Source organism: Photinus pyralis, unplaced genomic scaffold (genome assembly GCF_008802855.1).
Source record: "Photinus pyralis isolate 1611_PpyrPB1 unplaced genomic scaffold, Ppyr1.3 Ppyr1.4_LG7, whole genome shotgun sequence".
NCBI classification, from domain to species: Eukaryota; Metazoa; Arthropoda; class Insecta; order Coleoptera; family Lampyridae; genus Photinus; species Photinus pyralis.
Window position 1 is genome coordinate 19,495,636 of NW_022170738.1, and position 25,550 is coordinate 19,521,185.

Consider the following 25,550-nt stretch of genomic DNA (forward strand, 5'->3'; position numbering starts at 1 on the left):
TTGTACTGTACCCTCCGTGATTTTCAGTATCTATTGAAAAATGGTACGAAAGTAAGAACACGTTGCTATCTGATTATTACCCTGAAGAACGAATAGGTGAACACTGTTAACGTACCAAACATAACCTCACTCTTGTTAAAAACGGACCAACGGAAACGTAAATGTTCAACTTCAACCAACTTTTCCGTCGTAAACGGACAACGTACGATTTAAAAATTTGCTGTCTTCTGATTGGCTAATGGACGAACGGAAACGTATGAACGGAGAGCTATGAACTTACCTTGAGAAATCCGGCATTTTGCAAAATGCCTAGGCATTTCGCGAAATGGCGAATGCAACAGGCAAAGTGAGAAACGGAGCTGCAGTTCGTACTTTGCCTGCCTCTCTTTAGGGATTTCGCGAAATGCCTAAACATGCAGGCAAGTGCGAAGGCTTCGTCATTTCCCACAGATTGCGCATATATTACAGCGTTGCCATTGGATGGTAAACCACGCGACGATTGCGATTTTATTTAAGTACTCGCTAAATATTGCGCTCGCGTTTAGACTGCATTTCATCTATAAGTTTTCTGTTGAGTCAAGCTTTGGATTTATTGTGGAGAATATATCAGATGGGGGAAAGTACTAACGCGACGGTTTTACGTTTGGCACCCCCGTACGCGCAATCTGTGGAAAATATCCGAGCATTCTCCATAATTATGCACAGTTTGCATGGAAAACCTCGTTCTCTTGCATTTGCAAACGTTTTCGATAGGTCCCGTTTTGGAACAAAAGGAACATGTGAGATTTATTTTTGAACAGGAATTAGATTTATGGCCTTTTTCCCCGCACTTTATAACATGTTCATGCTGTTATACAGGTTATAATACATATATACAGGGTGGGGCAGAGGAACTTGCTGATTTGTATTCGGCGCCCTTAGGAGACGGTTGCTCCGACGAAAGTGGGGATAGGTATATTTGAGAGAACATATAAAATTTTTCCGCCGCGTGGTGTAGTTACCATTATGGAGTGGACGAAGGCGGAACGCGCGTTCGCCGTCGAGGCATACTTTTCCAACGGTCGCTCAGTCATAGCCACGCAACGTGCATTCCGTACTCATTTTAATTATTTTTTCTTCACATCACCAGTTTCCCTAAAATTGTTTACCCATGAAACAATGGATTGCCGGCCAGGAACACGTTCACGTGGCGCGATATTAAAATGAGTACGGAATGCACGTTGCGTGGCTATGACTGAGCGACCGTTGGAAAAGTATGCCTCGACGGCGAACGCGCGTTCCGCCTTCGTCCACTCCATAATGGTAACTACACCACGCGGCGGAAAAACTTTATATGTCCTTCTCTAAAATATACCTATCCCCACTTTCGTCGGAGCAACCGTCGTCTTAAGGCTTGTCTCACAGTGGAAGCGTTTTCGCGCGAACTGGGATTCGTACGAATACTTACGTTTACGGACGAACTATTCAAACGTACGATTTCAAACGGCCCTTCGCACATTAGCGATTAATAAATCGTCCGTATACGTGCGTGTAATTGCGACGTGCGAACCGATCCCATTTTGTTCGGATTTTTATGCGAATTCGCAGGTTGTAGACGATTGTGCTTGTGAACAGTATTGCTCAGCTCACTATGCATACGCAGCTAATGTGCGAATGCGATTTGTGCGTACACGGACGTACAATTTCTGACGTTAACATGCGTATTTCAGTTCGCGCGTAAACGCTTCCACTGTGAGACAAGCCTAAGGGCACCGAATACAAATCAGTAAGTTCCTTTGCCCCACCCTGTATTACATGTTTTGAAATAAATCTTTTTCTCTTAGCTCTTTCATATGATTAAGGTTTTTCTCACCAAACAACATTATTTTCATCTCTCCAAACATTTTAAACTACTCCATGGCGGACAAAATTCAGAAATTTGTACTAATAATGGAAATTTTCAATTTTCCTATTGGCAACACTGCTTGATTCAGTCAACAACTGTCATAGCTAAAGCCGACTACAGACACACAAACATTCCTTGAGATATGTACGCGCGTACAAAAATTCAAGCAGTGAGGCGGCTACAGTCTACAGACACAGAAACATTCCTTGAGGCATGTACGCGCGTACGAAAATTCAAGCAGCGGATATTTTAGAGAGAAGTCTTACACACCTAAGTCCTAAGGATATGTACGCGCGTGCATATCTCAAGGAATGTTTGTGTGTCTGTAGCCGCCTTAATAAACTTATTAAACAACTGTTGGGGCTCGCTAGGGGCAAAGGGGTATAAAGGAAGAATGGTATGCGAGGGAGGATAATATGTACTGGGGAAGATTCACTTTATTCGGTTCAGCTTGTTGCATTCATAAATAATCCACATTTGTGTGGTGCCGCGAATTTCTGCAATCAAGTAATTTTTGAATCTTAATTTTTGCTATAAATCGGAAAAACACTATTTCGAAAACAATCGAAAATAGGCAAGTTAAGAGCAAATATTCTAAACTAAACAGTTATATTTTATGAATGTAAAAAACTTATGTAATTATTTTGGTTCATTTATTAATTTTAGTTTATGGGAGCTGCCCACTAAAAAACTGCTGTGAAGATTGCTACCAGCAAGTTCATAGATAACTGTGTGACCTCAATTCTAGAGAGTGAAATTAGAATTCCTGAGACATCGAAAATGCTCGATTTTTGCAAACGAGGTACCTACTCAAGATGGTGTGAGTACTTCTACTTGCATGCAAAGCAAACAATAAATTCCTTCGCAATCACGATCCTTCTAAACCAAGTTCATTTATCATTTACCTTGATGCAACCTGCCTGTCGAGTCATGTGTGCGAACGTGGCGACACCAATTGAACTTGCATAACTATAAGTGAGTGCGCATTGCCTTTCCTTCCGGTCACCCAAAACATACTTAGACTGCAATCCTCTTGGTATTGAAAAACAAGAATCCCATTTGCAGCTTGAAATGTGTGATCTTCCAGCTGATGAATTCTTCCAAACCAGAAAGGACAATAAGGGACCAAATTTTTGCCCTCAAACTTCACACTGAACCTCGCACTGAACTGAATTAAAAAATTTTTTGTTTGTAATTTTGAACATGGTGGTGGCAAAATTTACATGACCACTTTAAGAAATATGCTTTTTTTGTCCATAATCTCTTGTTACATACATCAAACATTAAAGGATTACAGGAGGATCTACAGAGCCGAAATTAACAAGTACAAAAAACAGGCTAATGATAACCACATGAAGAAATCTTCCAACACTCAAAAAGCTGCATGGGACATCATACAGAACTACAACCCAGTAAAACAAAGATAAATTCCAAACAGTCTGCATGCTGACATATTTAACTCTTTCTTTAGTGATGTGGGTACTAAATAGTGAACAATTTACCACAAACTAGTGTGAATCCTTTAAAATTCCTTGAAAACTTCAATATTCCTGGAAACCTAAATTTCTCATTTAGGGAAATAACGTACAATGAAATAAGAGAGATTATTTCAAAACTAAAAAATACCTTGAGTAGGGACCCATACAACCTCAATTTAAAAATCGTTAAAACGGGGCAAAATATAATAATTTATCCCCTTTGTAAACTCATCAACCAGTCTGTGAACGAAGGCATATTTCCTGATTGCCTAAAAATTGCAAAGGTGGTTCCAGTCCATAAAACAGGTCCGACAGATGAGGTATCAAACTATAGACCAATCTCCATCATCCCAATTTTTGGTAACATTTTTGAAGCGGCGATGAAAAAACAAATACAGCAGTATTTTGAAGAGAACAACCTATTCAGCACTTGTCAATTTGGCTTCCGCAATGGCAGGTCAACTACTACAGCCATAAATTACTTGCTACAGTTTGTGAAGCAGGGGTTTGAATCTAAACGAGGCACAAATGTCTCTCTTTGACCTAACAAAGGCATTTGACTGTGTGAGCCATGAGTTACTGATCAGGAAACTTGCGAAGTATAAATTCGATGCGACCAGTATAGCAGTAATTCGTTCGTACCTCAATGATCGTACCCAATATGTTACACTTAACTCACTTAAATCCAAGAATGCAGCCGTGAAGATGGGTGTTCCTCAAGGATCTGTATTGGGGCCAATCCTATTTCTTGTTTTCATTAATGACCTGTCATCACTTTCAACAGCACCACATCAGTACCTAACTCTTTTTGCTGACGATACCACCGCCCTTACTACAGCTGACAGCAAGGAACTTCTGAGTAAATCGTGTAAGAAGCTACTGTCAGGAATAACCCAGTGGTTCACGAGCAATGGTCTAAGTATTAATGAACTGAAAAATCAATCCCTGTTACTGGGCCTCCATAATACAGATAAATCGCCCCCAGTGAAACTGTTGGGTATATATATCGATGGCAAGCTGACGTGGGCAGAGCACGCCTTGTACCTGTCCAGTAAACTGTCTAAAATGAACTACAGTATAAGAAATCTAAAGCCCAGAGTAACAAAGCAGGTCTTACTACAAGCATATTATGGGTACATCCACTCCACATTAAGCTACGCAGTACTGTGTTGGGGACATTCCGTCCATGCAGCTAAAGTGTTTCCGTCCAGCGCAAGTGCATAAGAATCATAGACAACCGCAAATATAGAGATTGTTGCAGAACATCCTTCACCAAACTTAACATCCTTACACTCCCATGTATATATATATTTACCTGCCTAACACACGCCAAGAAGGCCCTTCCAACCCTTCGTAAAAACAGTGATAAATCTCATTACAATGTACGGACTAAAAACAACCTTGTGGAAGACTGCTATCGGACGGTAAAAGGCCGAGACATTAACTATTACATGAAGAAATGTTACAATGCTCTTCCTGACTACATCAGGGATCTGGAAGAACAACAATTCAGAAAAACAATCAGAGTGTTCCTTGGTGCCAAAGCATTCTATAGCATCGATGAGTACTTGAACTACAAATTTGATGACTCCGAACAATAAAGTGGCAATTGTGCTTCCCTACTGTGACGTGTGGAAATATTTTCTGTATAAACAGCACCAATAAATATTATTATTATTAAACTCTATTGACCATAAGAAAAAATATGTTATTCATTATAGGGCGCTAAAGCGATTTTTGCACTACCAATTAATTTTGAAAAAGGATTGAATTTACCTAATCTCCGTGGTTAAGAACCCATATTGATTTAAGCAATTATTGTGAAATCACCAAATTGGGTTCTGAGACCATATAAGAACTTTGGCATTTTTTGGTAAAATTATGGAAAACAAAAGATGAATATTCCAGTCTCGATTCCGGTGTTCCCATCTCTAGTTTTCAAGGTGCAAGTTCAAAGACAGACACTGTGTAAAGTAAATGCAGGAGATTATCTTGATACTCAAAAACGTGGGCATGGGACCAATACTTCTTAACTCATTATAGTCCTAAAGAGTAAGCTTAAATTATTTATGTGTTTACAATATTATTTGTGATAATTATAATAAAATGATAGTAATCACACAATGTTTTATTGAATAATATGAGCGCCACAAACGCAATAAGTAGGTAGGTCTTCTGTTTTGTTCATTCTTAATACGCCATACGATTTAATAATCTGGCATATCAACAATTTCGGTACAGAGAAATAACCTCCCACCAAAAACCCCAGGGAGACCACAAACCTCCCTATCTATATTTATTTCAACACATCTACGCACAGTTTTTCGCGATTTTCTCTAAATTGTACTATAGCAAGGGTAATTAATATTTTGCATGTTTGAAAAAAGTAATTCCTCTTATCAAAAAATTTCGCAGAAGATATATGTCATTTAAAAAAATGGTCTTATCTGTTGCGCTTTTGTTCCAAATAAATAAAAAATTACATGTGATAAAAAATGAAATACAAAATAACTTTTATTTGAAACATTTTGTTATGAAATGGATATTTACATCGATATATACAATATTCCATCCTTTTCGGGCCCCTTGTATAGTGAAATTCCATCCAAACCAGTAACTTTTTTAGATTTGTAGTGTACTTAACCCCCAGGTTCTATGCTTCACTTTACACTACAAGAACAAGATGGAAAATTACATGGCATTGTGGAATCGCAACTTATTTATTGCCAGAGACTTGCCATAACAGTATGTTTATACACGCACATAGATTCTAAACCGAAGAATTTTGATTAGCATAATCTCGTCCCCGAGATATGTAACTCGCCTCTCGTTCGGGGTTTCGAGCCTTCAGTTGAATGTCGAATACAATCACGGAATTAGGTGTTGTAACTAATTTGATTCCAGTTTTTGCCTCCCCCGTGTCTGCTTCATTCGCGGAGAAAATGTTAGTTACAAACAACATGTCAGCACACACAAACAATTCTCATATTAAAAGAATGATCAAAATTTCTTCTGGTAAAGACTATGTAATTAAAACATAAACAAAAATTAAGCCAACGTTCCTTACACCAAAAGCGTAAACGATTTCAGACCAAAAGGTTAACGGAAACAAATGTGATTCTGCATTACAGTTCAATACAACTACAAACGCAACCAGAAAATTGCATTTGTCTGACTAGTCTGGAACTGATTTGACTTTACGAAACCACAGATATACGTAAAGAATATCTGTGACGAAACAACTGTTGTCAGTAAATTGTTTGACAAAATTGGGCTTTTGTTTCAACGCGAACCTAGTTGATTGATGATGACGTTACCAAAGGTCAATGTAATTGATAATGATTTGGGAACAATTTTACACAATACTATATGGTTTCAGAAAGAATCGCCTCAGGAAAATAGGTACATGTCTCGGTCGAATTTTGAATAATAATGAATCATGAATATAAATACCTACTAGTTAAGAATCAATAAAATTAATTTGAATTTGTAATGATCCTAGGGGCCCTCCAAGAGTACCTCCAATCCTGACTCTCCTATATAACAGTTCACAACTCGGGAGAAATCTACGAGCAGAACCACCTAACTGTCAAATCAAAACGACGACGTTTCGCGGCACTTTTGAATCTCGGCAGCAGTCGGCAATATGGTACGTTGTGTGTTGGGACGTGAGACATAATCGGGAAGGTATTTTAATAGAATGCAAAATTTTGTCCGTAAGAAAAGACAAGAACAGATAAATATACTATATACACACAAGGCGATACCAGGGAAACCTTCAGGACAAAAACCCCGGCATAATCCACACAAATACATAATTAGTGATTTCCAATTGCCCTATATCCACATGTCTTCCCGCATCATTGAAATCTGAATAACATAAATTTTTGCTTGGGCACGATGAAAGGAGAGTAAAAATAAAAAACTGAAGTAGGTGTATCATACACAGCACGTTTGACAGTATGTCAATGATACATGTTGCAGAAAATTAAAAATTTGATGAAAATATTGCATTTAAAAGGACATACCTGGTTAGTTTGTAAAGCAATATTGCATGCAAGGTATGAGGCTCTCTCTATCGTACTTGCGTTACTGCCATCTAATACAATCTCGCGCATTTAATTGGATAATTGGAGCAAGACGAATCTGAATAGAATAGATCATTGAAACGCAAGCGCGAATTGCATACGATGCAGTAAGAGCACTCACTCAAAAATTTAGCCTTCTATCATTCTTTGTATCCCTTTCCGATACCCTGCGTTTTCAATCAAATGTACGTAATTGAGATTTTCATAAAAAACATCATAGGCCTCCGCTAGCTTAAGTATCATTTTGAAACTAAACTTCCAACCTTTTCTGCATAAACAAAGAAAGCAAAAACTGTGTGTGAAAAATAATGGCAATGGTTTTCCTAGAGGTATAAGATGTAGCAAAACAGATTTCCTGACCTTTCTTCTTAGTATTTCCATTATTAAACAAATGTCTACAATATAACACACACATAGGCAAAATATTTTGTTGAACGTTTATTGTTGAGTAAATAAATAAAATATTTACAATATATTATATTCCTTAAAATATTTTGGTAACTCAACTATTTTATGGTAAAAAGGCAGGCATCTGTTGACTAAAATCTAAGCTTAAAATTAAAAATACTGACATATAAACTATTAACGGAAATACTGACAATATTAAACTCTAGTTTCTGGATCACAATACACATCGGCAATGTATTCTTCTGAATCTAAAGCGTTCTGTCGACTCAGAAAACTCATGCTCGGGGAACATAGGCTGTTAGCGCTAGCAGATGGCGTGCCATGTTGTAAACTATAAGATGCTACGGAATCGGCACACTCTGACATTGTGCGAGGTCTAATTTGCGGGTCACGGTACCAATTCGTGTGGGCCTCGTCGTTCAAACTGTTATCGCTAATGATTTCATCGTTTGACGATTTGGTAGGGCTAAACTTGTATATATCGCTAAAACTCTCCTTATATTTACAGTACTTTGGCGGTAAATGAATTTGGTTATCGGAACGAGCGGAAATAATAGCGCTATCGGTCGACGAACTTGAGGCCTCCACTTTCATTTCGGGACTCGTTAGCGGTGTGACTAACTGAGACACTAAAGGCGTACTTTCGGAATCACTTTCTTCATTTAGGTCGGGATTGGAATGTAATAGTTTTTCCCTTAATTTATTAAGAGATGTGGTTTTAGAGTGGCTATGTCGTCGACCATCGATGTCAATCGACTTCGATCTATGCCTATATATCGGTTTAGTTTCTTTTAGTAAATTTAATGAAATTGGCCTGGCCTTTTTATCCGCAGTAAGTATACTATCGGGATTAATAATCACGTGTTTGCTACCTCGTCGTTGTGTCACTGTGTCCCATTCGGCGCGACCATATTTTCGAGATCTTTCTCCAACTGGAAATATTTTTACTGTAGTTACTAGTGTGCATTACTGAGACGTGCTATGCTTGCAGTGCAGTGAAACTCAGAGAGTAGTTACTAGTGTGCATTACTGAGACGTGCTATGCTTGCAGTGCAGTGAAACTCAGAGAGAATAGCTAACCTGGTGACGAAGGCTGAGAATTTCCATGCGAACTGTGATCACTTAAACTTTCGGTATTACCATGAACAGATATGCTCACAGGTTGCCAATGCATAAAGCCAATAGGAGACGATTGTAACATTACATAATCAGTTTCCTCTACTCCAGCGGTACTTTGTGAACGTGATCGAACAAATTTTGTATCTATAATTATGATAAATTAATTGTTTTCTGTGAATATATATTACATGGTGATACATTAGACATATTATTGAATTCACCAATAACAATTTGCCAAAGGTAAATAATTAAAAAAAAGGAAAAAAAAATAACGTAATACTCGTTAAATTTATATTTTACAATATTTTACATTCGAATAAAATACAAAGTTATCCGTGAATTCAATAATCGGATAACAATAATATAATTTGAATACTTAAATGGCAATAGCTTAAGGCATGGTGGGTGATTGCATTATTAAGTACATGATATGTAAAATCGATTTTGAAGGATATGGGCAAACTCCACCATGCCAATAAATGACAGTGAAAAATTAAGTATAATAAATAAAGGTTTCATTTACTGAGATCACACAAATCTACTACATAAAATAGGTGAAATCAAACAAATATTCACTAACAAGAAAGTTTAAGCAGATCTTTTTCTATGCATTTGTGTCGACAGTAGAATTTGCCGTACCACTATTAGAACCTTCACTGTTAGACTTAAATGATTGTGATTCTAAAATAGTGATTGTGGGTTCAAGGTACGGATTTTCTTCATCTACATAAGCAACTTTTTTTGCACTTTTTTCATGGCCATCATGTTTCATGCTTAAACATGACTTATACATGCTAAAGTCAAAGTGAGGCAAAGATTCACCTTGGAGACCATCGGGACTAGGCGGTATCACTGACGTTTGCGGAATTTCCAGTTTGATATCTTCGGTTTCTTCCAGAACATCTTCGCAGGCCTCCTCGTTTAAGGTTTGTAACGCCCCACATATCATTTGATCCTCCAGAGTTATCTGAAACGGTTTCACTTTTTAGTGCAAAATTATCGCAACACATTACTATTAGTACCTGATGCTACAATCCAGTGGTTAGCATATTACAATTGAAATATTAGTACAGTTTGAAAAGAGAATGATAATGTTTTACTGCTATTGCAACCATGACTCTTTAGAGCTGTTATTTATTTAAATTATTCAAATTGTCGGCACTCCTTTCTTTCTGTTTTTCCCCATATATTCCGGCTATTGTAGGTATATTGCTGTTTATTTTGTCTGGCAGGATGAAATTTTGGAAATCATAATTAGGACGGACAAGGGCGGTCTCTTTTTTATGTAACTAACTTTCATAATTAAATTTTGTTATTTGTTGTTGGTGTATGTAACGACTTGGAAATTATTATTGTCATACGAGAAAACGGTCAAGGTTGATTTTGTTTATTTATTTTTATTTAACGTAGAATTTCCGGGAATTTTGTTTGCTTTTAATGCACAAGTGGATGTGATTTATCGCCTTTTCGGTGTAGTTAAAAGAGATGAATTTTTATTTTTCCTAGTATTTTTGTCTGATAAGAATTTGATTAGTAAAATTATTGGACCTCTATTATTTTAGTCTTTTAACGTAAATTGGGGGGATATTTTCTGTTGTCAAGTGTGTATGATTGGCTGTTATAATTTTTGATTTTTGGAAGAAGGGTTTCGCTTTAAACAAGATTCGGAAGAGGGAGAGCGTCGCTTTTAGCCACAGTCAACAAAGAACTACGTTTGTTGGAACATTGAAATCAGATTTTAAGCCAAGTTCAGGGCCCAAGTGCGGTCAATTTAAAATTCGCTGTACGCACAGTTTACGTAGTTATGTCTTGTTGAAGATTTAATTCGCTTTATGCAAATGTAAGCAGAACTACGTCATTGAAATTAGCTTTAAGCCAAGAGTCAGGGCGTTCGCGGCTAATTATTATTCTACGTTTCACGTTTGTTCATGCTGGAGGAGTGTCGTAAAGTTTTGACCATCTAATAAGGTGCTTCAAAGAAAAGAGGTTGTCGGCGCCCCCATGAGTGTGTTTTCAACGTGTGTTCAAAGTGTAATTGTTGAATTGAAATTTGGAATGTGTTTTGTGTACGTACGGATACCTTTTAGTTGGATTACAATTCTGGACATGTAATGTAATGTAAGTAAGTAATTAAGATTTAATTTTAGTCTTTGTGTAATAATTGTTTTTGTATCATTTTCCTGGTGTGTGTTAGAATTAAATCGCACTTTTGTAATTTTCACTTAATTTCCGTGTGTTTCATTCTAATGACTTCATTTCTAAGTCACCCTCGAATTCACCTGTGTTTGAATTGAATGCTTGCCCAAGGTCCATTTTAATTATTCAAAATTTTGCAGTCCAGTTTGGAGTTTAAGGTATTTGGATTGACCCACTATCTGTTAGAAGTTAACAGGTTAACTGAGAGCAGACTCAAATCTCTCCTCTGTGCTGGGGAGAAGTCTTGTACTGTGTTAAATAACAAAAGTAAAGAGCTAACTAGGGTTTTGTTTAGGTGTTTTGTGTACGGTCTTTCTGGCCTACGGACCAGTGCACACAGCATTATTATTTGGCGCCCAACGTGGGGCACCCAGCAATATATAACATGTGATCAGAGCCTAGCGCTTTGAATTTTGGAAAACGCAAACCCAATTTGAATGCGGGTTACTGATTTTTGAATGCTTGAGTGCTATAGTCAGGGTTCATGTACTAATCAGACATCTTGCTATCAAAGGCAGACTGTTATATCTTCAGATAAATATCATTACTTCAGCTTGAATGGTTTTTTCCATATCAGTCTGATTAACAGAGTGGTTTAAATTAGGTGATTCTACTCGTTATCTCTATCTCTGCTAGTATCACCTCATTACACACGCGAAAAACCAATGCTGTCTTTAATTACAATACGCGCTGATATAAAATTGTCAACCCTGTATGGGGAAGCGAAGCTAGTCATTATCTATACTTGTATGTGTAGATCTGTGTCTATACCAATGAATTACATATTGTCACATTAAATTACATTTGCTGATGTCAAAACATGTGTTTTGCCAGATGTAAACCTAATTGCGATAGCAGTAATCATGTTGCTATACAGTATGCTCCAACTAAATCCAGCTAACTTTCATATTATAAATCAGAAAAACAACCGAAATACGATTTTTGAACGGGCAGCCATGTATATTATTGTGATAGCATGCATGATTTTAGTTGTGTGTAAAAATTTTATTGATGTTTCTGATGTTTAATAGAATAATGTGGGCCCAATGGATGCGCAGGATTGTTTTATTGTAATTTTACCAGGGATTTGAATTGTATGAAATTTGTAGGTGTGTTACGAGTAACCAGCGACAATTGCTTCAACCATATTCAATCATTCCAGAAGCAAAAATTGCAAAAAATGAAACTTTGGTGGCTGCGGCCAATTTAATCAACATAAAAGTCTTGACCGAGTCTGTGAAGACACTCTATAACATACAATAAGAATTATTAGTTGTCAAGTTTGTTTAAATAACTGCCTTGTTTATTTAATTGTAAATTCAAAGTATGCATTCAAAAGATGAAGTTTTTTCTTTTGGTAAAAGTTTATCTCCGGTCGTTGCGATAAGAGTTGTTCTCGCTGCGCACGCTAATTAAATGTCGAGATTAAGACTGGTTTGATTTTTCGAAGACGCGCAGTGTAGTGTTAAGGAAGGAGAGGCGGCATTTGAGGAAAAGGAAGAGTTGTTAAATAGGAGAGACGGACGTTAAACGAGGTCATTGCGTTTGTTTGATGGTGGCTTTTTTTGTGGAAGACGTGAATCGCGATTTTTAAGACGTATTTTCCCGTTTACGAAAAAGTCTAATAGAGTGCTGTGGTTATCGAACGTTTGCCGCTTAAGAGAAGGTCTTCAAGTATATGTTAAAGAGAGTTTGTCCTCCGTCAAAGGGCCAATACTATACTTATAATTAGAACGAAGCCAGTGTCGTTTAGATCGATGTTTGAGTGCAATCGAAGAAGTGAACTTCCGAAGTATCATCATTTTGTGTCTGTTTGAAAATCGCAGTTTCGACCGGAGATTTTGCATTATTGGCACTTTAAAGTAAGATTTGCTTTAATTAATTGTCTATCGGTCGCTTGTTTGCGTGGTAGGATTCTGGCCCTGAGTGCCTATTTTTTTTAGGCCAGATTGTTTTATGTTCAATAAATTTGTTTCATCTGTACATGATTGGTTTTGTGATTCAATCCAAACTGACGACCTAGAGAAGAGTGTTCATGTGTTTTTAGACGACGCGAGTTTGACTCGCGAATCAACCCTCGTGCAGTGTAAACGGTTGCGGAGCGCGAATCACGACTCGTGAGTCAGATGCACCGCGAGCGGCTGGTCCGTCGGTCTCGAACGCGCATCAAAGGTGATCCGCACGACCGATTCGCGCAGTGTAAACTAGGCGACAAGGGTGCATTGAAATGGGCTAAAATCAATAAGTTCAATTATTAGAAGTTTAAAAAAATAGGCGCTGGCGAAATATTTTGTCCACCAACAGCGTTGACGATATCGACGACGTTCGATCTTTTTTTTAAACATGCCGAAACGATGGCAAATGCTGCAGGCGCACGTGGAGGTACCACTTCCATGGTTGCCTCCCGGATACTGGCGGCTCAGGGTGAGGCTTGCCTCACCATGTATCACATTCGCGGTGTACCTCGCGAGTCAGTTTCGCGTCGTCTAAACGCGCCTTCGTATTTATCCTTTAACTCTACTAATGTCTGTTTACCAAAAAGAAATAGGGGTACTTGACGTACTTATTAAACCACCCAGCCACGACCATGAAATTAATAAAAATGGCGATTTCAACATAAAAATTTGCGGGAGAAGCCCGACATTTTTCCCAATCTTAATTAAAAGTTTACTTCATTTCTGAGGTTATGTTACTTATACTTCGTCATTCTTAAGTTGGTGAAATTGATAAATCCGATCGTTTCAGAAGTGACAGCTAGTTTTTGTAAAAGGTTCACTTCCTCGTCTACTAAATTAAAATATGCTGGGTTTAACGTGCATATTAACAGTTAATGTAATAGAAGTGGTATAATAAGTATAATATACAATACAATCTTAGGTTTAGTTCAATATACACAAAATAATCGTCACTTTACATGTGGCTACACATTAATAAAACCACTCACAGGCAGACTCAACTTGAACGTCTTAAAAAAGAAGAACGTCGTAGAGAGGGTTACATCTTGACAAGGATCGCCTTTTCTGTATCGACTTCTCTCGCTTCTTTCATAGACCAATTCTGCCGTATCGACCGCCGATTAACTTGGAACGCCTTTTCCGTATCAGCCGATGACTACCTGACTACCATGCTTCGGAGGGCATGTAAAGCTGTTGGTCCCGGAAGCTATACCACAACTGTCGTCACACAGACGGCTGTTGATGCGACCTGAAAACGACGATACTAGCATCGACCACCTGGTCACTCTTTGTTATCGACCGCCGATTAATTTCGAACGCCTTTTTGGTATCAGCCGACGACAAGCATTGACCGTCATCACTCAAAAGGGCAAGGGATACCTTTCGCATGCTCCATAGACCGCCTCCTTGTTATCGACCGCCGATTAACTTCGAATACTTTTTCATATCAGCCGGTGACTAGCATCGACCGCCTTATCACTGGAAAGGGGAAGGGACATCTCTCGCATCTTCCATTGACTACTTTTATTACATTCACTGCTAATATACACGTTAAACCCAGCATATTTCAATTTAGTAGGCTAAGAAGTTAACATAATCTACTACAAAAATTAGCTCTCACTTCTGATTTTTTAGTTTCAATTTTTGATGTGTTAATCGCTGTCGCCTCCCGTACAATTTCGTCGAACTTTGTGTCCTCTTTTAGACGCAACAACTCCTGCCGAATATCGTCGTCACGTAATCCACGAATAAATTGTGTTCGCAAATGTGTCTCGATGGTCGATTTTCCACAATCGGTACATGTAAAAGAGCAATTGATGGAGAGGCGTTTCAATTCTTCAATAAACTTCATGATAGACTCTCATTCTGTATTCGCACTGCGAAGCGATGTTGCTGTGCAAATACGTTCGGCTTCGGGCTCAAATGTGTCCTCAACAAGTTAATTAATACGTCGTAGGTTTTTGCCTTTGGCTTTTCCAACTGTCAAATTTGTGAGCGTTTGGAATACTGACGGCGGAATAAGTTCAAGCAGCATTCCCACCTTTTCCTTATCCTCTGCGATTTCTTTTCTTTCTAAATAGTTTTCTAATCGATCGATAAAGTTTTCCATCGTTTCGTTTGTCTCATCGTAGGAGTGAAAATGTACCTTCCGTTTTGGAATTGCATTTCCTGTTCCCGTGGAATTTCGTTGCGTTTCATGTAAATCTTGTAAAACATTACAAATTCGGTCCAAAACGTTCTCGAGTTTTGATCCCATCCTCGTCGCCATTTTTATATATTCACGTTTAATGAAATAAGTTGCAAGTTGTTACTTTTTCGTTCTATTCAATTCGTAATAAAAAAATTACATCTCGAAAAATTAGAGCGATGCCAACTATGCATTATACGTATCATTAATTCAGAGACATAACAATAATGAAGGAAACTTTTAATTAAGTTTGTTTTTCCTGCAAATTTTTTTGTTAAAAACACTTAATTAAGGCACCCTCTGCCCATTTTTATTAATTTCATGATCGTAGCTGGGGGGCTTAATAACGTCATGTAAGAAATAACTCATATTCAAAAATAACTGTGTTGCAGTGGAGGGGAATTAAAGCATAGGTACCCTAACACGTAGGGTATAGCGAAACTAAAATATCTCACTTGAAAATGAGATCAGCATCCAACGCTGTAGTTGGAAGTACTCTCACTAAACCATGCCATATACAAATCAATTCTGGATTTAAAAAGTCAGCCTGACAGATATACACTATACAGGGTGTCAGGGTCTTCACAATGTTAGGAACAAATTAATTTACAATTCTGGTTTTTAGGTTCCAAAAAATTGTCCAATATGTCTAAATGAAACATATGCGTATTTAAGACATCCATCCACAAAGCATTGGAATAATTTATCATCGTAATTATTCTTTCATCATATTATTAAACCTTTCTGACGGTTAATTCCATTGAAACCAAATGTACCTATTTAAATAAGAGGTTAGTGGACTTATTTCCATGACAATCACTAAATAACCGTATTCTCACCAAATTTAAAAAGGCACATGAACTCCTGTGAACACTGTACGTACTTAATGAAACTACTCATAGCCCTGCTCTAGGGGGAAACAACTTTGAATTTTTGGTGTACACTCCTCTGAATTAATTTGAATTAGCCTGAATTAATTAGAATTAACGTGAATTAATTACAATTAATGTGAATTAATTTGAATTAACGTGAATTAATTTGAATTATCGTGAATTAATTTGAATTAACGTTAATTAATTTGAATTTGAATATTTGGTGTACGCCAAAAATGGTACTTGTTCCCTTTAAGACAAATTCGTTTCTAAAAAATCATCAATTCCTGAAAAAATTGACCTTATTTGGTTGCGTTTAAGAATCGCCCTTGGAATGTTTCTTCCCTAAAGGCTTGTTCCCGGAAACGTTTCTCACTGGAGATATTCGCTATAGAAAAATTCTCATCCTGAAAGTGTAGCCTCGCAAAAATCACTATTGTATTTGATCTTCGAAGACTTGTTCCCGGAAAATTTCTTCTGGGAAAATTCCCTATGGAAAAATTCGCTTCCGGAAAATGTAGGCTTGAAAAAGTCGCCTTGGGGATATGCGCACCGAAAAATTCTTTCCTGGAATAATTGTATAACAAATTTTTGTCTTGGAAATTTAGCCCCGAAAAAATCGCCCTTGGAATATTTGACATTAAAAACACGTCTCGCCTTGGAAAAATTCGCTATGGAATTCTTGTCCTGAAAATTTAAACACGAAAAAATCGTTCTTGGAAAACTTTTCCCTGAAATACTTGCGTGAAAAATTTGCCTCCAGAAAATTTAGTCTCGGAAAAAGCTCCGTTGGAATATTTGACTCACAAAAACTTGTGCTCCGAAAAAAACATACGAGACAAATTCGCTATGAAAAAATTGCCTCCGTGCAAGATTCAACCCGTAAATTCATACAGGGTATATTCGCCTCTACGAATTTTCCTCTCGTAATATTTGCGTGAAATTTTATTTTGCCTTTATTTATTAATGGGCGGGGTTTCAGCCAAGGCTGCTCTACCAACCCAACCTACTATACATTTACAAATACCCATACCCGAACCCGGATTCGAACCAGGGACCCTTAGCACCACAGTTCAGCTTTAACTGAACTGCGCCACACGGACCGGCCCTCACCCCCAACAATTTTCGGGAGGGTTCTTCCTGGAAATCTTCTTTCCTAAAAAATTCGCCTACCGAATAAAGTCGTCCTTGGAATATTTGACTCCCAAAAACTCCAAGGAAAATTATTCTGGGAAAATTCGCTATGGAAAAATTCTCTTCCAAAAAATTTACCTACGGAGAATGTAGGCTCCCAAAATTGCCCTTGAAAGATTCGTCCAGAAAAGGAAATTTGTCTACAGAAAATGTTGAAAAAATCATCTTTCGAATATTTGGTCCCCAAAAAATCGTCAAAGAAAAATTTGCGTTGGAAGTTTATGCCCTGGAATACTCGCTTCAAAAACTCGCCCCGGAAACTAGCGTGGAAAACTTGTCTCCAGAAACGTAAAAAATCCCCCTTGAAATATTTGACTCACAAAAATTGTCCCCTCAAAATTCGTCTTGGGAATATTTGTCGTCGAAAAATTCATTTCCAGAAAATTTGCATACGGAAAATTTAGCCTGCGACAAAATAGGCATTGGGATATTTGGCACTTAAAATCTCGTCTCCGAAAAATTCGCCCTGGGGAAATTCTCTATGGAAAAATGGTCGTCTTGAAAATTTAAGATTGATAAAATTGCTCTTGGAAAATTTTTCCCTGGTATACTTGTGTAAAAAATTTGTCCCCAGAAAAAATCCGCCGTTGAAATATTTTACTCCCAAACTCTAGTCCTGGTAAAAATTTGCCTTGGAAAAATTCTAAATGGAAACAACTTTGAATGTTTGGTGTACACCCCCCTGTGTTAATTTGAACTAACCCGAATTAATTAGAATTAACGTGAATTAATTAGAATTAACGAGAATTAATGTCAATTAACGTGATTCAATTTGAATTAACGTAAATTAATTTGAATTAACGTGAACAAATTTGAATTAACGTGAATTGATTTGAATTTTCGTGAATTATTTTGAATTTGAATTTTTGGTGTACACCAAAAATGGTACTTGTTTCCCCCTAGGCCCCACTTCAGATTGGGTTAAGGTGTATCTGACTCAGACTGTAATAGTGTGGCAAGCACTACGTTCCTTAGTCTTCTAGTGTATGGGTACTCATTTATAGAGACCAAGTAGAAGGAGAAAACTTAACAATCGATTTATCAGCGCCGTATTACTAACATCTTAGCTGTTAGTTTCCTTTCAGCTAGCCCATATAGTACAGAATTTATGGTAGGGTTTCTGTCGAAAGTTAAAAATAAAAAAGAAGAATTCCTTTCCAGCAGAGTTTGTCCTATATTCAATTTGGGCTTGAATTAGGATAATTTTTCAAGCCATCCCAGAAATTAACTAGAACACTATAAAGAAAAAAATTTGAAAACACAGTCAGAGGGCTTGGGTTTTCATTACACAGCAGTTTTTTAATCAGTACACTTTTAATACTAGTTTATCACAATTTCCAAAAAATGGTTCCAGACAGCAAATATGAACCTGTTTATTTTCCACTATCTGCAGTTAAAGTTCTTGGTACGATCTCAATTCTCAAATGTCTATAACTCAAACTCTATTACCACAGTTAGTTGTTTGATCAATGTATACAGCAATTTTTGGGGAAACATAATCACTAACGGTTGTGAAAAGTTAAAGAAGCTTCACCATGAGTGAATTTTTGACCATGTGACTAAAAATTAAGACACCAAGCTAAAGATTCGTATCTGCAATTGATAATTACAAAATGAACTCACCTGTTTTTCGATTATACATTGCTTGTTCTTGATCTCTCCTTGTAGTTTCCCAAGGTCTTTGTCGGACAACCCAGCGGTAACTTTAGGCGCACTTGCTGCAGACGAAACAAACATTGATAAAGGATTATAAATATGCTGTAATGTTACCTTTTCGTTCGCGTGGTGGTACAGTGGCTTGCTGCTTTGGCGCTGGTGCTCTAACATGTTTATTTTCGTCATGCCTAACAACTGTAGTCATTTCGTGTTCTCTTAAAGAAACGATAAGTACTCTGAACATTTCCCAATCCCCGAAATTCATGTTTAACAACTAAAAATGAATATATAATTTCGCACGTGTATAACAATGAAGTACCAAACCTTCTTCAGCTCACTCAAATCGCAATGTAGAAGCACTCTTCCATTTATATTATTGTCCTTGATGACCTGCTTATACTTTGTGATCGCGTTTAAATCTAAGTCCTCGATTTTACTAAGAAGCTTGCAAACGCCGTCCACATTTAACTGAGATAGCTTGGTTTCTAATATCTCCGGCTGAAAGAGGATGTCGATTGACGTCGCAATTGAATAAACCAGGTACATACCGATAGTTCGGTCACCGGTCCCAAATGATGAAAAGTTGTAGGAGGCTCCCACGGCCGCTGCCAGTTAATCATTCCCGTATTAGGCGGGTATATCACAGTGGGTGGCACTTGAACAGAACTCTTCCCGAAGCCTCTCACTTTCTTAGCACTGGTAGTGTTCGGCGCAGACCAATCGTTGGTCCAGGGGGTAGTCCCAGTTGCCATATAATTGGACATAACGGGATTATTTCGGACGGGAGCCATCATGATTCCTTCGTCGTCCATTCCTTGCGTTTCCTCTAAATAATTTTATTAACGATTTTTTGCAAACAAACAGTGTCCAGTACCTTTTATCACTTTTTTCAGGTAAGGATCCAAATTTATTGTGAATGGTAAAAAGATTTTAAGATCACTTACTAGTAAACTAGATCTGTGGTATGTTAAGAATATGTCGAATTTACGTTCGTCCCGATCCAGTTCCAATAGGGGCTCGATGTCCTTCAAGCTGGGTATGAATGGACGAACTCTGCATAACAAATAATTAATAAATGACGGAAAAGAGGACAGTCATACTTTTCATATAGAGATTTTAATGGTGTATTGTCCTCGAGCGAATCCTCAAATGTGTCGTAATGATAAATTATCCACGAAGTCCTGAACGGCCACTGTTCGGTAATATTGATCCATGACGCAAGTCTGTACCAGTTAAAATCTATCTGGAATGCCTTCAGAAGGCGCCCTGTGACGTATACAACGTTCATAAGCCGTCTCATTGATCTTGGATTAACGTCGCTGAAATAATCGTCAGTGAGCAACATTTTCGTGAGATCTTGAGCTCCTCCAATTTTATTAAGATTGGATCCAATAGAACTTGCAACTGAATCTGATATTTTCAATTTGAGAGATTTCTTTCGTGCAAATTTCAACTTTTCTGTGCTAGACATTAGGGTACTTTCAGTAGATAACCTTCGACTTGATAACTAAAACAGTTATATATTGACCAGGGAATTTTAAGTGTTGGTTAATTACCGATCGAACTAGCAGATTATTTCCGGCGATATTGACGTTGTCGTCAACATCGTTCCATCCACCGAGCGTCATCTTACGATGATATTGGGAGGTCTGTTGCGCGATTTTAACCTTCCGTAAACCAGAGTTTTGCAAATAGAATGGAAGGTGAACCATGTTGCACAGGTAACTGTGTCCTCCTATATTATTTTCGCTAAACAATCTTCTACTGCTTACTTCTACTGCCTAAGAAAGTGAAATCTAGTGTTAAATAATAATGTGCGAACATTATCATTACATACCAACTTAAAATTAATAACAAAATACCTACACACGACAGTTAATTAAACATACATAATATGTAAAGAACTATCATCATGCAGTAGAGAAGAAATTGTTACGAAGAGAGAAAGTATCAATACTGCAACACCAATAGTAAAGCCTAAAGGGAAAAACCTACATAGCTATCCAATCCAACACTTATTTGACTTTATAACAAAGTAATACACAATGATCATGAATCATCTCAAACCACACAATTATAATATTATTATAGCGGAGTAATTTATTTTCACTATAGCTATGCTAATGTCATCGTGATGCGCTCAATACAATCTGCTGACAATTGATTGACTATATATGCAGGTTGCATTTATAAGTGTGATAAATGGAAGAGATTAAGAAGAAATTAAGTAAAGTTGTTCCAGTGCACAAAAAGGGTGACCGAAAGGTTTTTCAAAATTATCGACCTGTTTCGTTACTGTCAGTTCCTGCAAAATATTCGAAATAATAATACACAAAAGAATTTTTGGCAAGTTAGCTCCGTACTTATCAACTAAACAGCACGGATTTGTCTCGGGAAGATCCACTGTCACAAATTTATTCACCTTTACTCAATATGTTGCGGAGAATTTGGACAAGGGTTCCAGAGTTGATGCTATTTTTACTGATCTTGCCAAAGCGTTTGACAGGGTGGACCATTCTGTGATATTGTGTAAGCTGAATAACTACGGGGTAGCCGCAAATGTCTTGAACTTACTTAAATCATATCTATCACAACGCGTTCAATACGTGTGGTATCGTGGACATAAGTCTAGAGAATATATAGCTACCTCGGGAGTTCCGCAAGGTTCCATATTGGGCCCTGCTATTTTCAACCTTGTTATTAATGATGTCGTTAAGTGTGTTCAACATTCGGAAATCTTGCTCTATGCAGATGACCTCAAGATATTTAAAGGGATACAAAACAAATTGGATTCGATTTTACTGCAACGTGATTTAGACGCGGTTTATAATTGGTTAACTTTAAACAAATTAAGCTTTAATGTCGCTAAATGTCATAGCAGTCTATGACGTTTACAAGAGCCACCGACTATGAATTGTACAGCTATACATTAAACGGGGAGATTCTAACGCGTGTCTACGAAATGCATGACCTAGGGGTACTACTTGACCATAAACTAAATTTTAACAAACATTATTCTTACATTATTAACAAGGCATTCCGTAATTTAGGATTTTTAATTCGACAAGGAACAAACTTTAGATCTGAGCGAACATTAAAAATATTGTACGCATCGTTGGTGAGAGCAAACTTAGAGTACGCGGCAACCATCTGGACACCCTATTATGATATTCATAGTAACAATATTGAAAAGGTGCAGAACAGATTTTTGAGATTTTTGTATTTTAAGACTGAGGGTCAATATCCAGTACTGGTTTCTACTACAAGATTGCTAGATTTATTTCAGATGCAGAGTCTAGATAAGCATAAGAGTCGAAAAATCATTCAATTAACTTTCGTCTTCAAGTTAATTCATGGTTCCGTTAACGACATCAATTTACTGAGTCAAGTTAATTTTTTAGTACCAACTTATTTCAATCGTAGTAAATTTCTATTTCATATTCCTCACTCACGCACAAATATGATGTTTCATTCGCCATTAATTGCCATGTTACGGCTCTATAACAATGTTTCGTTGCATATCGACATATTTCTTGCTTCTCAATCTTCTTTTCTCAAAGTGTGTATTGATACTGTGTAGTTTTTATGAATTCATTGCCCATTATTATAGTTTTTTTTTAATAGTTTTTTATAATTTTTTATTTTTTTTAAGTTTAAATTATAAATTGTATCATCTATAAATTATAAATAAGTTACGTTAAATAATGTCATTAATCAATTTTTTAAGTTCCATCACCTGTATTATGATTTCCATTACAATTATTAGTATCGATTTTATAATTTAGGTTTAGTTCTCTTTATTTCTGTCTATCTGTTTTGTGAATGTATATATTTGCAAGTGAACTGCTTCGTTGTAATTGGGAAATTCCTGTAATGAAGCATGGAAATAAATAATAATAATAATAATAATAATAATTAGAAAGTGAAGGAATTGTGAATACTTTGGAGATAACCTGAAAAAAACTGTACTTAAAAAATGAAGTTCATGATAACCCCAAAAAATCAAAATGTTGGACTTAAAATCTAAACATGTCAGTTCGCAGGCGAACAAAACTTTTCATTGAAAAAGTGTGATTTGCTTTCAAAAATCTCTTCGAATAAAGTCACAAAAAAGTAAAAAGAAATTAGGAAATTTCAGATTTTCCCAGGTCTGTCAATTATTCAAAATACCTTCACTTCCCAAGCCGCGATAAATTTGGCCCCAAAATGTGCAACTTTGCCTCCATTTAACCGACTTCGTATCTCTTACCATTTCCCAATGATGACCTTTTAATTTGGGACACCCTGTACATGCGGACGACAAAAAACAAAATTTTTTGAGCAAAAATGGAAAGTGACAACTTTATGCACAGATATGTGTACATACAACAACCTTTTAGTGGTTTTCGAGCTTCTAAAGCTATTATTTTAACTTACTATACAGGGTGTTTTTTTGGGAGCTTTAGTTAAACGTTTCTGGGAAAGTAAAATAGGTAGGTTTTTCAAAAATTAGTTACTCTGAAGGCCGAATCGATGTAAAATATTTTCAAAATGGCCACACTTCCGGAAACACCGGAAGTAGATAGTAACTTCGTTATTTTTAATGGCAACCCCTATTTTTTATTGCATGTTTGGATTCTACGTGAAATTTCAGTTCTTTTGATACCCACATGTCGATATCTGCCATTTATGGTTTTTAAGTTTTGACTTTAAGAAAAAAATGGCGGATGCAGATGGTACCTTGATAATTGTTTACTCGAAAACGGTTGTAGTCATGGCGACCCATTTTTATCAGCGCATAGAGAATAAATAGGGCTTTCTTTTAGAGCACTTAAAAAAAGTTAAGTTGTGTACAACCGCACCTATGGAAATCCAAATTTAAGAAATTTCAAAATCTAAAAACTCAGTTTTTTTTAATGGAATGACCATGTTCTTACTATTGCATGAGATAGAGAATCGAAATTGACATATTTTGATATTACATGTTCCTATAGCTATCTTTAACAGTTTCTGATTTATTCCCATTTCATTGAATTGATACCTTTTTTTTTCGTATTTTCTTTTTAGTAGTTGGCCATTATTTTATAACAATTGAATTTTAAACAAATCAAGGAAAGGATTCTTTAATATCATTGATTCTAGTCTAAATAATTCATTAAGAAAAAAGACAACAATGTGGTCAACTATAATTGGAAAACAAAAACTTATATGAAAATAGGAGTGTACAACATTTCCAAAGTTCATACAATTTCGTTCCAGTGTTCGAATGAATGTACGGCAAGCACGTGCCGCGATTCTGTCCATTTCACCATAAATAACAATTAAATTCCAAAATAGGTGAAACCACGGCGAGTCATTTTTCGATTTTTGAAAAACTTATGTTAACCTATAACAGTAGGTGACGGATTAGTGTCACTGGATTTGTTTAAAATTCGATTGTTATAAAATCATGGCCGACTACTAAAAAGAAAATCCAAAAAAAAGAGTGTCAATTCAATAAAATGGGAATAAATCAGAAACTGTTAAAGATAGCTATAGGTACATGTATTGTCAAAATATCCCATTTTGATTCTTTATGCAATAGTAAGAAAATGGTCATTCCATTAAAAAAACTGAGTTTTTAATCCTTGAAGTTTCATAAATTTGGATCTCCATACGTGCGGTCGTACGCAACTTAACTTTTTTTTAAGTACACTCAAAGAAACCCCTATTCATTCTCAATGCACTGATAAAAATGGGTCGCCATGACTACAACCGTTTTCGAGTAATCAATGATCAAAGTACCATCTGCATCCGCCATTTTTTTTCTTGAAGTTAAAATAACTTAAAAACCATAAATGGTAGATATAGAGATGTGGGTATCAAAAGAACTGAAATTTCACGTAGAATCAAAAAATGCAATAAAAAATAGGGGCTGCCATTTAAAATAACGAAGTTACTATCTACTTCCGGTGTTTCCGGAAGTGAGGCCATTTTGAAAATATTTTACATCGATTCGGCCTTCAGAGTACCTCCTAAGTACAAATTTTCAAAAACCTATCTATTTTACTTTCCCAGAAACGTTTAACTAAAGCTCCCAAAAAACACCCTGTATACTGTATTGTATAGTATAGCATTCATCTTTAATGCAAAAGTCCGCACCGTCATTACTCAATAATACCGACATCTATTAGGACACATATAGGTAAAGCCTCGGGCAAGGCCTATGTAGTTCCATCTTTTGACGACCTTAACAATAAGAGCGTTCCTTATAATAACAGAAAGAAGGGAGATAGGCAACTAAAAGGAAGATATACCTCTAATTAGCCTGGGCGCCTTGCCATTTGAGTATTTTGTTTGAGGTGCCCTGGGTACCATACAAGGATGCTATATAATTATATAGCATCCTTGGGTACCATTGACTTATTTTATGTTTTTTGTTATTAACAATTTAAGTTGCTAAATTTAGTTTTTTTGCGTTTTCGACCGGAAAACGAGACTATAGGTCAAATTTGATCCCGAAATTCGATTCTACGGAAAAATACCCTGAAAA

The 25,550-nt window shown here is 36.7% G+C and overlaps 1 protein-coding gene across 9 annotated transcripts in view; it reads right to left on the reverse strand.

Moving 5' to 3' along the window:
• Positions 1 to 7,874: 7,874 nt before the first annotated feature.
• Positions 7,875 to 25,550, reverse strand: part of LOC116176834 (kinase D-interacting substrate of 220 kDa) — a 54,094-nt gene continuing 36,418 nt past the window's right edge. For 5 of the 9 annotated variants that reach the window (XM_031495628.1, XM_031495634.1, XM_031495631.1 and 2 more), the window contains 11 exons: positions 20,596 to 20,820; positions 20,140 to 20,546; positions 19,914 to 20,092; positions 19,588 to 19,865; positions 19,364 to 19,537; positions 19,154 to 19,313; positions 19,007 to 19,101; positions 10,001 to 10,006; positions 9,801 to 9,945; positions 8,940 to 9,122; positions 7,875 to 8,791 (listed from right to left, as the gene is read on the reverse strand). In XM_031495628.1, coding sequence (XP_031351488.1) covers positions 8,055 to 8,791; positions 8,940 to 9,122; positions 9,801 to 9,945; positions 10,001 to 10,006; positions 19,007 to 19,101; positions 19,154 to 19,313; positions 19,364 to 19,537; positions 19,588 to 19,865; positions 19,914 to 20,092; positions 20,140 to 20,546; positions 20,596 to 20,820 — 2,589 coding nt within the window. In that variant the 3' untranslated portion in view covers positions 7,875 to 8,054. Of the gene's footprint in view, positions 8,861 to 8,920; positions 9,123 to 9,800; positions 9,946 to 10,000; positions 10,007 to 18,656; positions 18,943 to 19,006; positions 19,102 to 19,153; positions 19,314 to 19,363; positions 19,538 to 19,587; positions 19,866 to 19,913; positions 20,093 to 20,139; positions 20,547 to 20,595; positions 20,821 to 25,550 lie in introns of those variants that run through there. The other 4 variants (XM_031495635.1, XM_031495629.1, XM_031495632.1 and 1 more) reach the window with 4 other exon arrangements.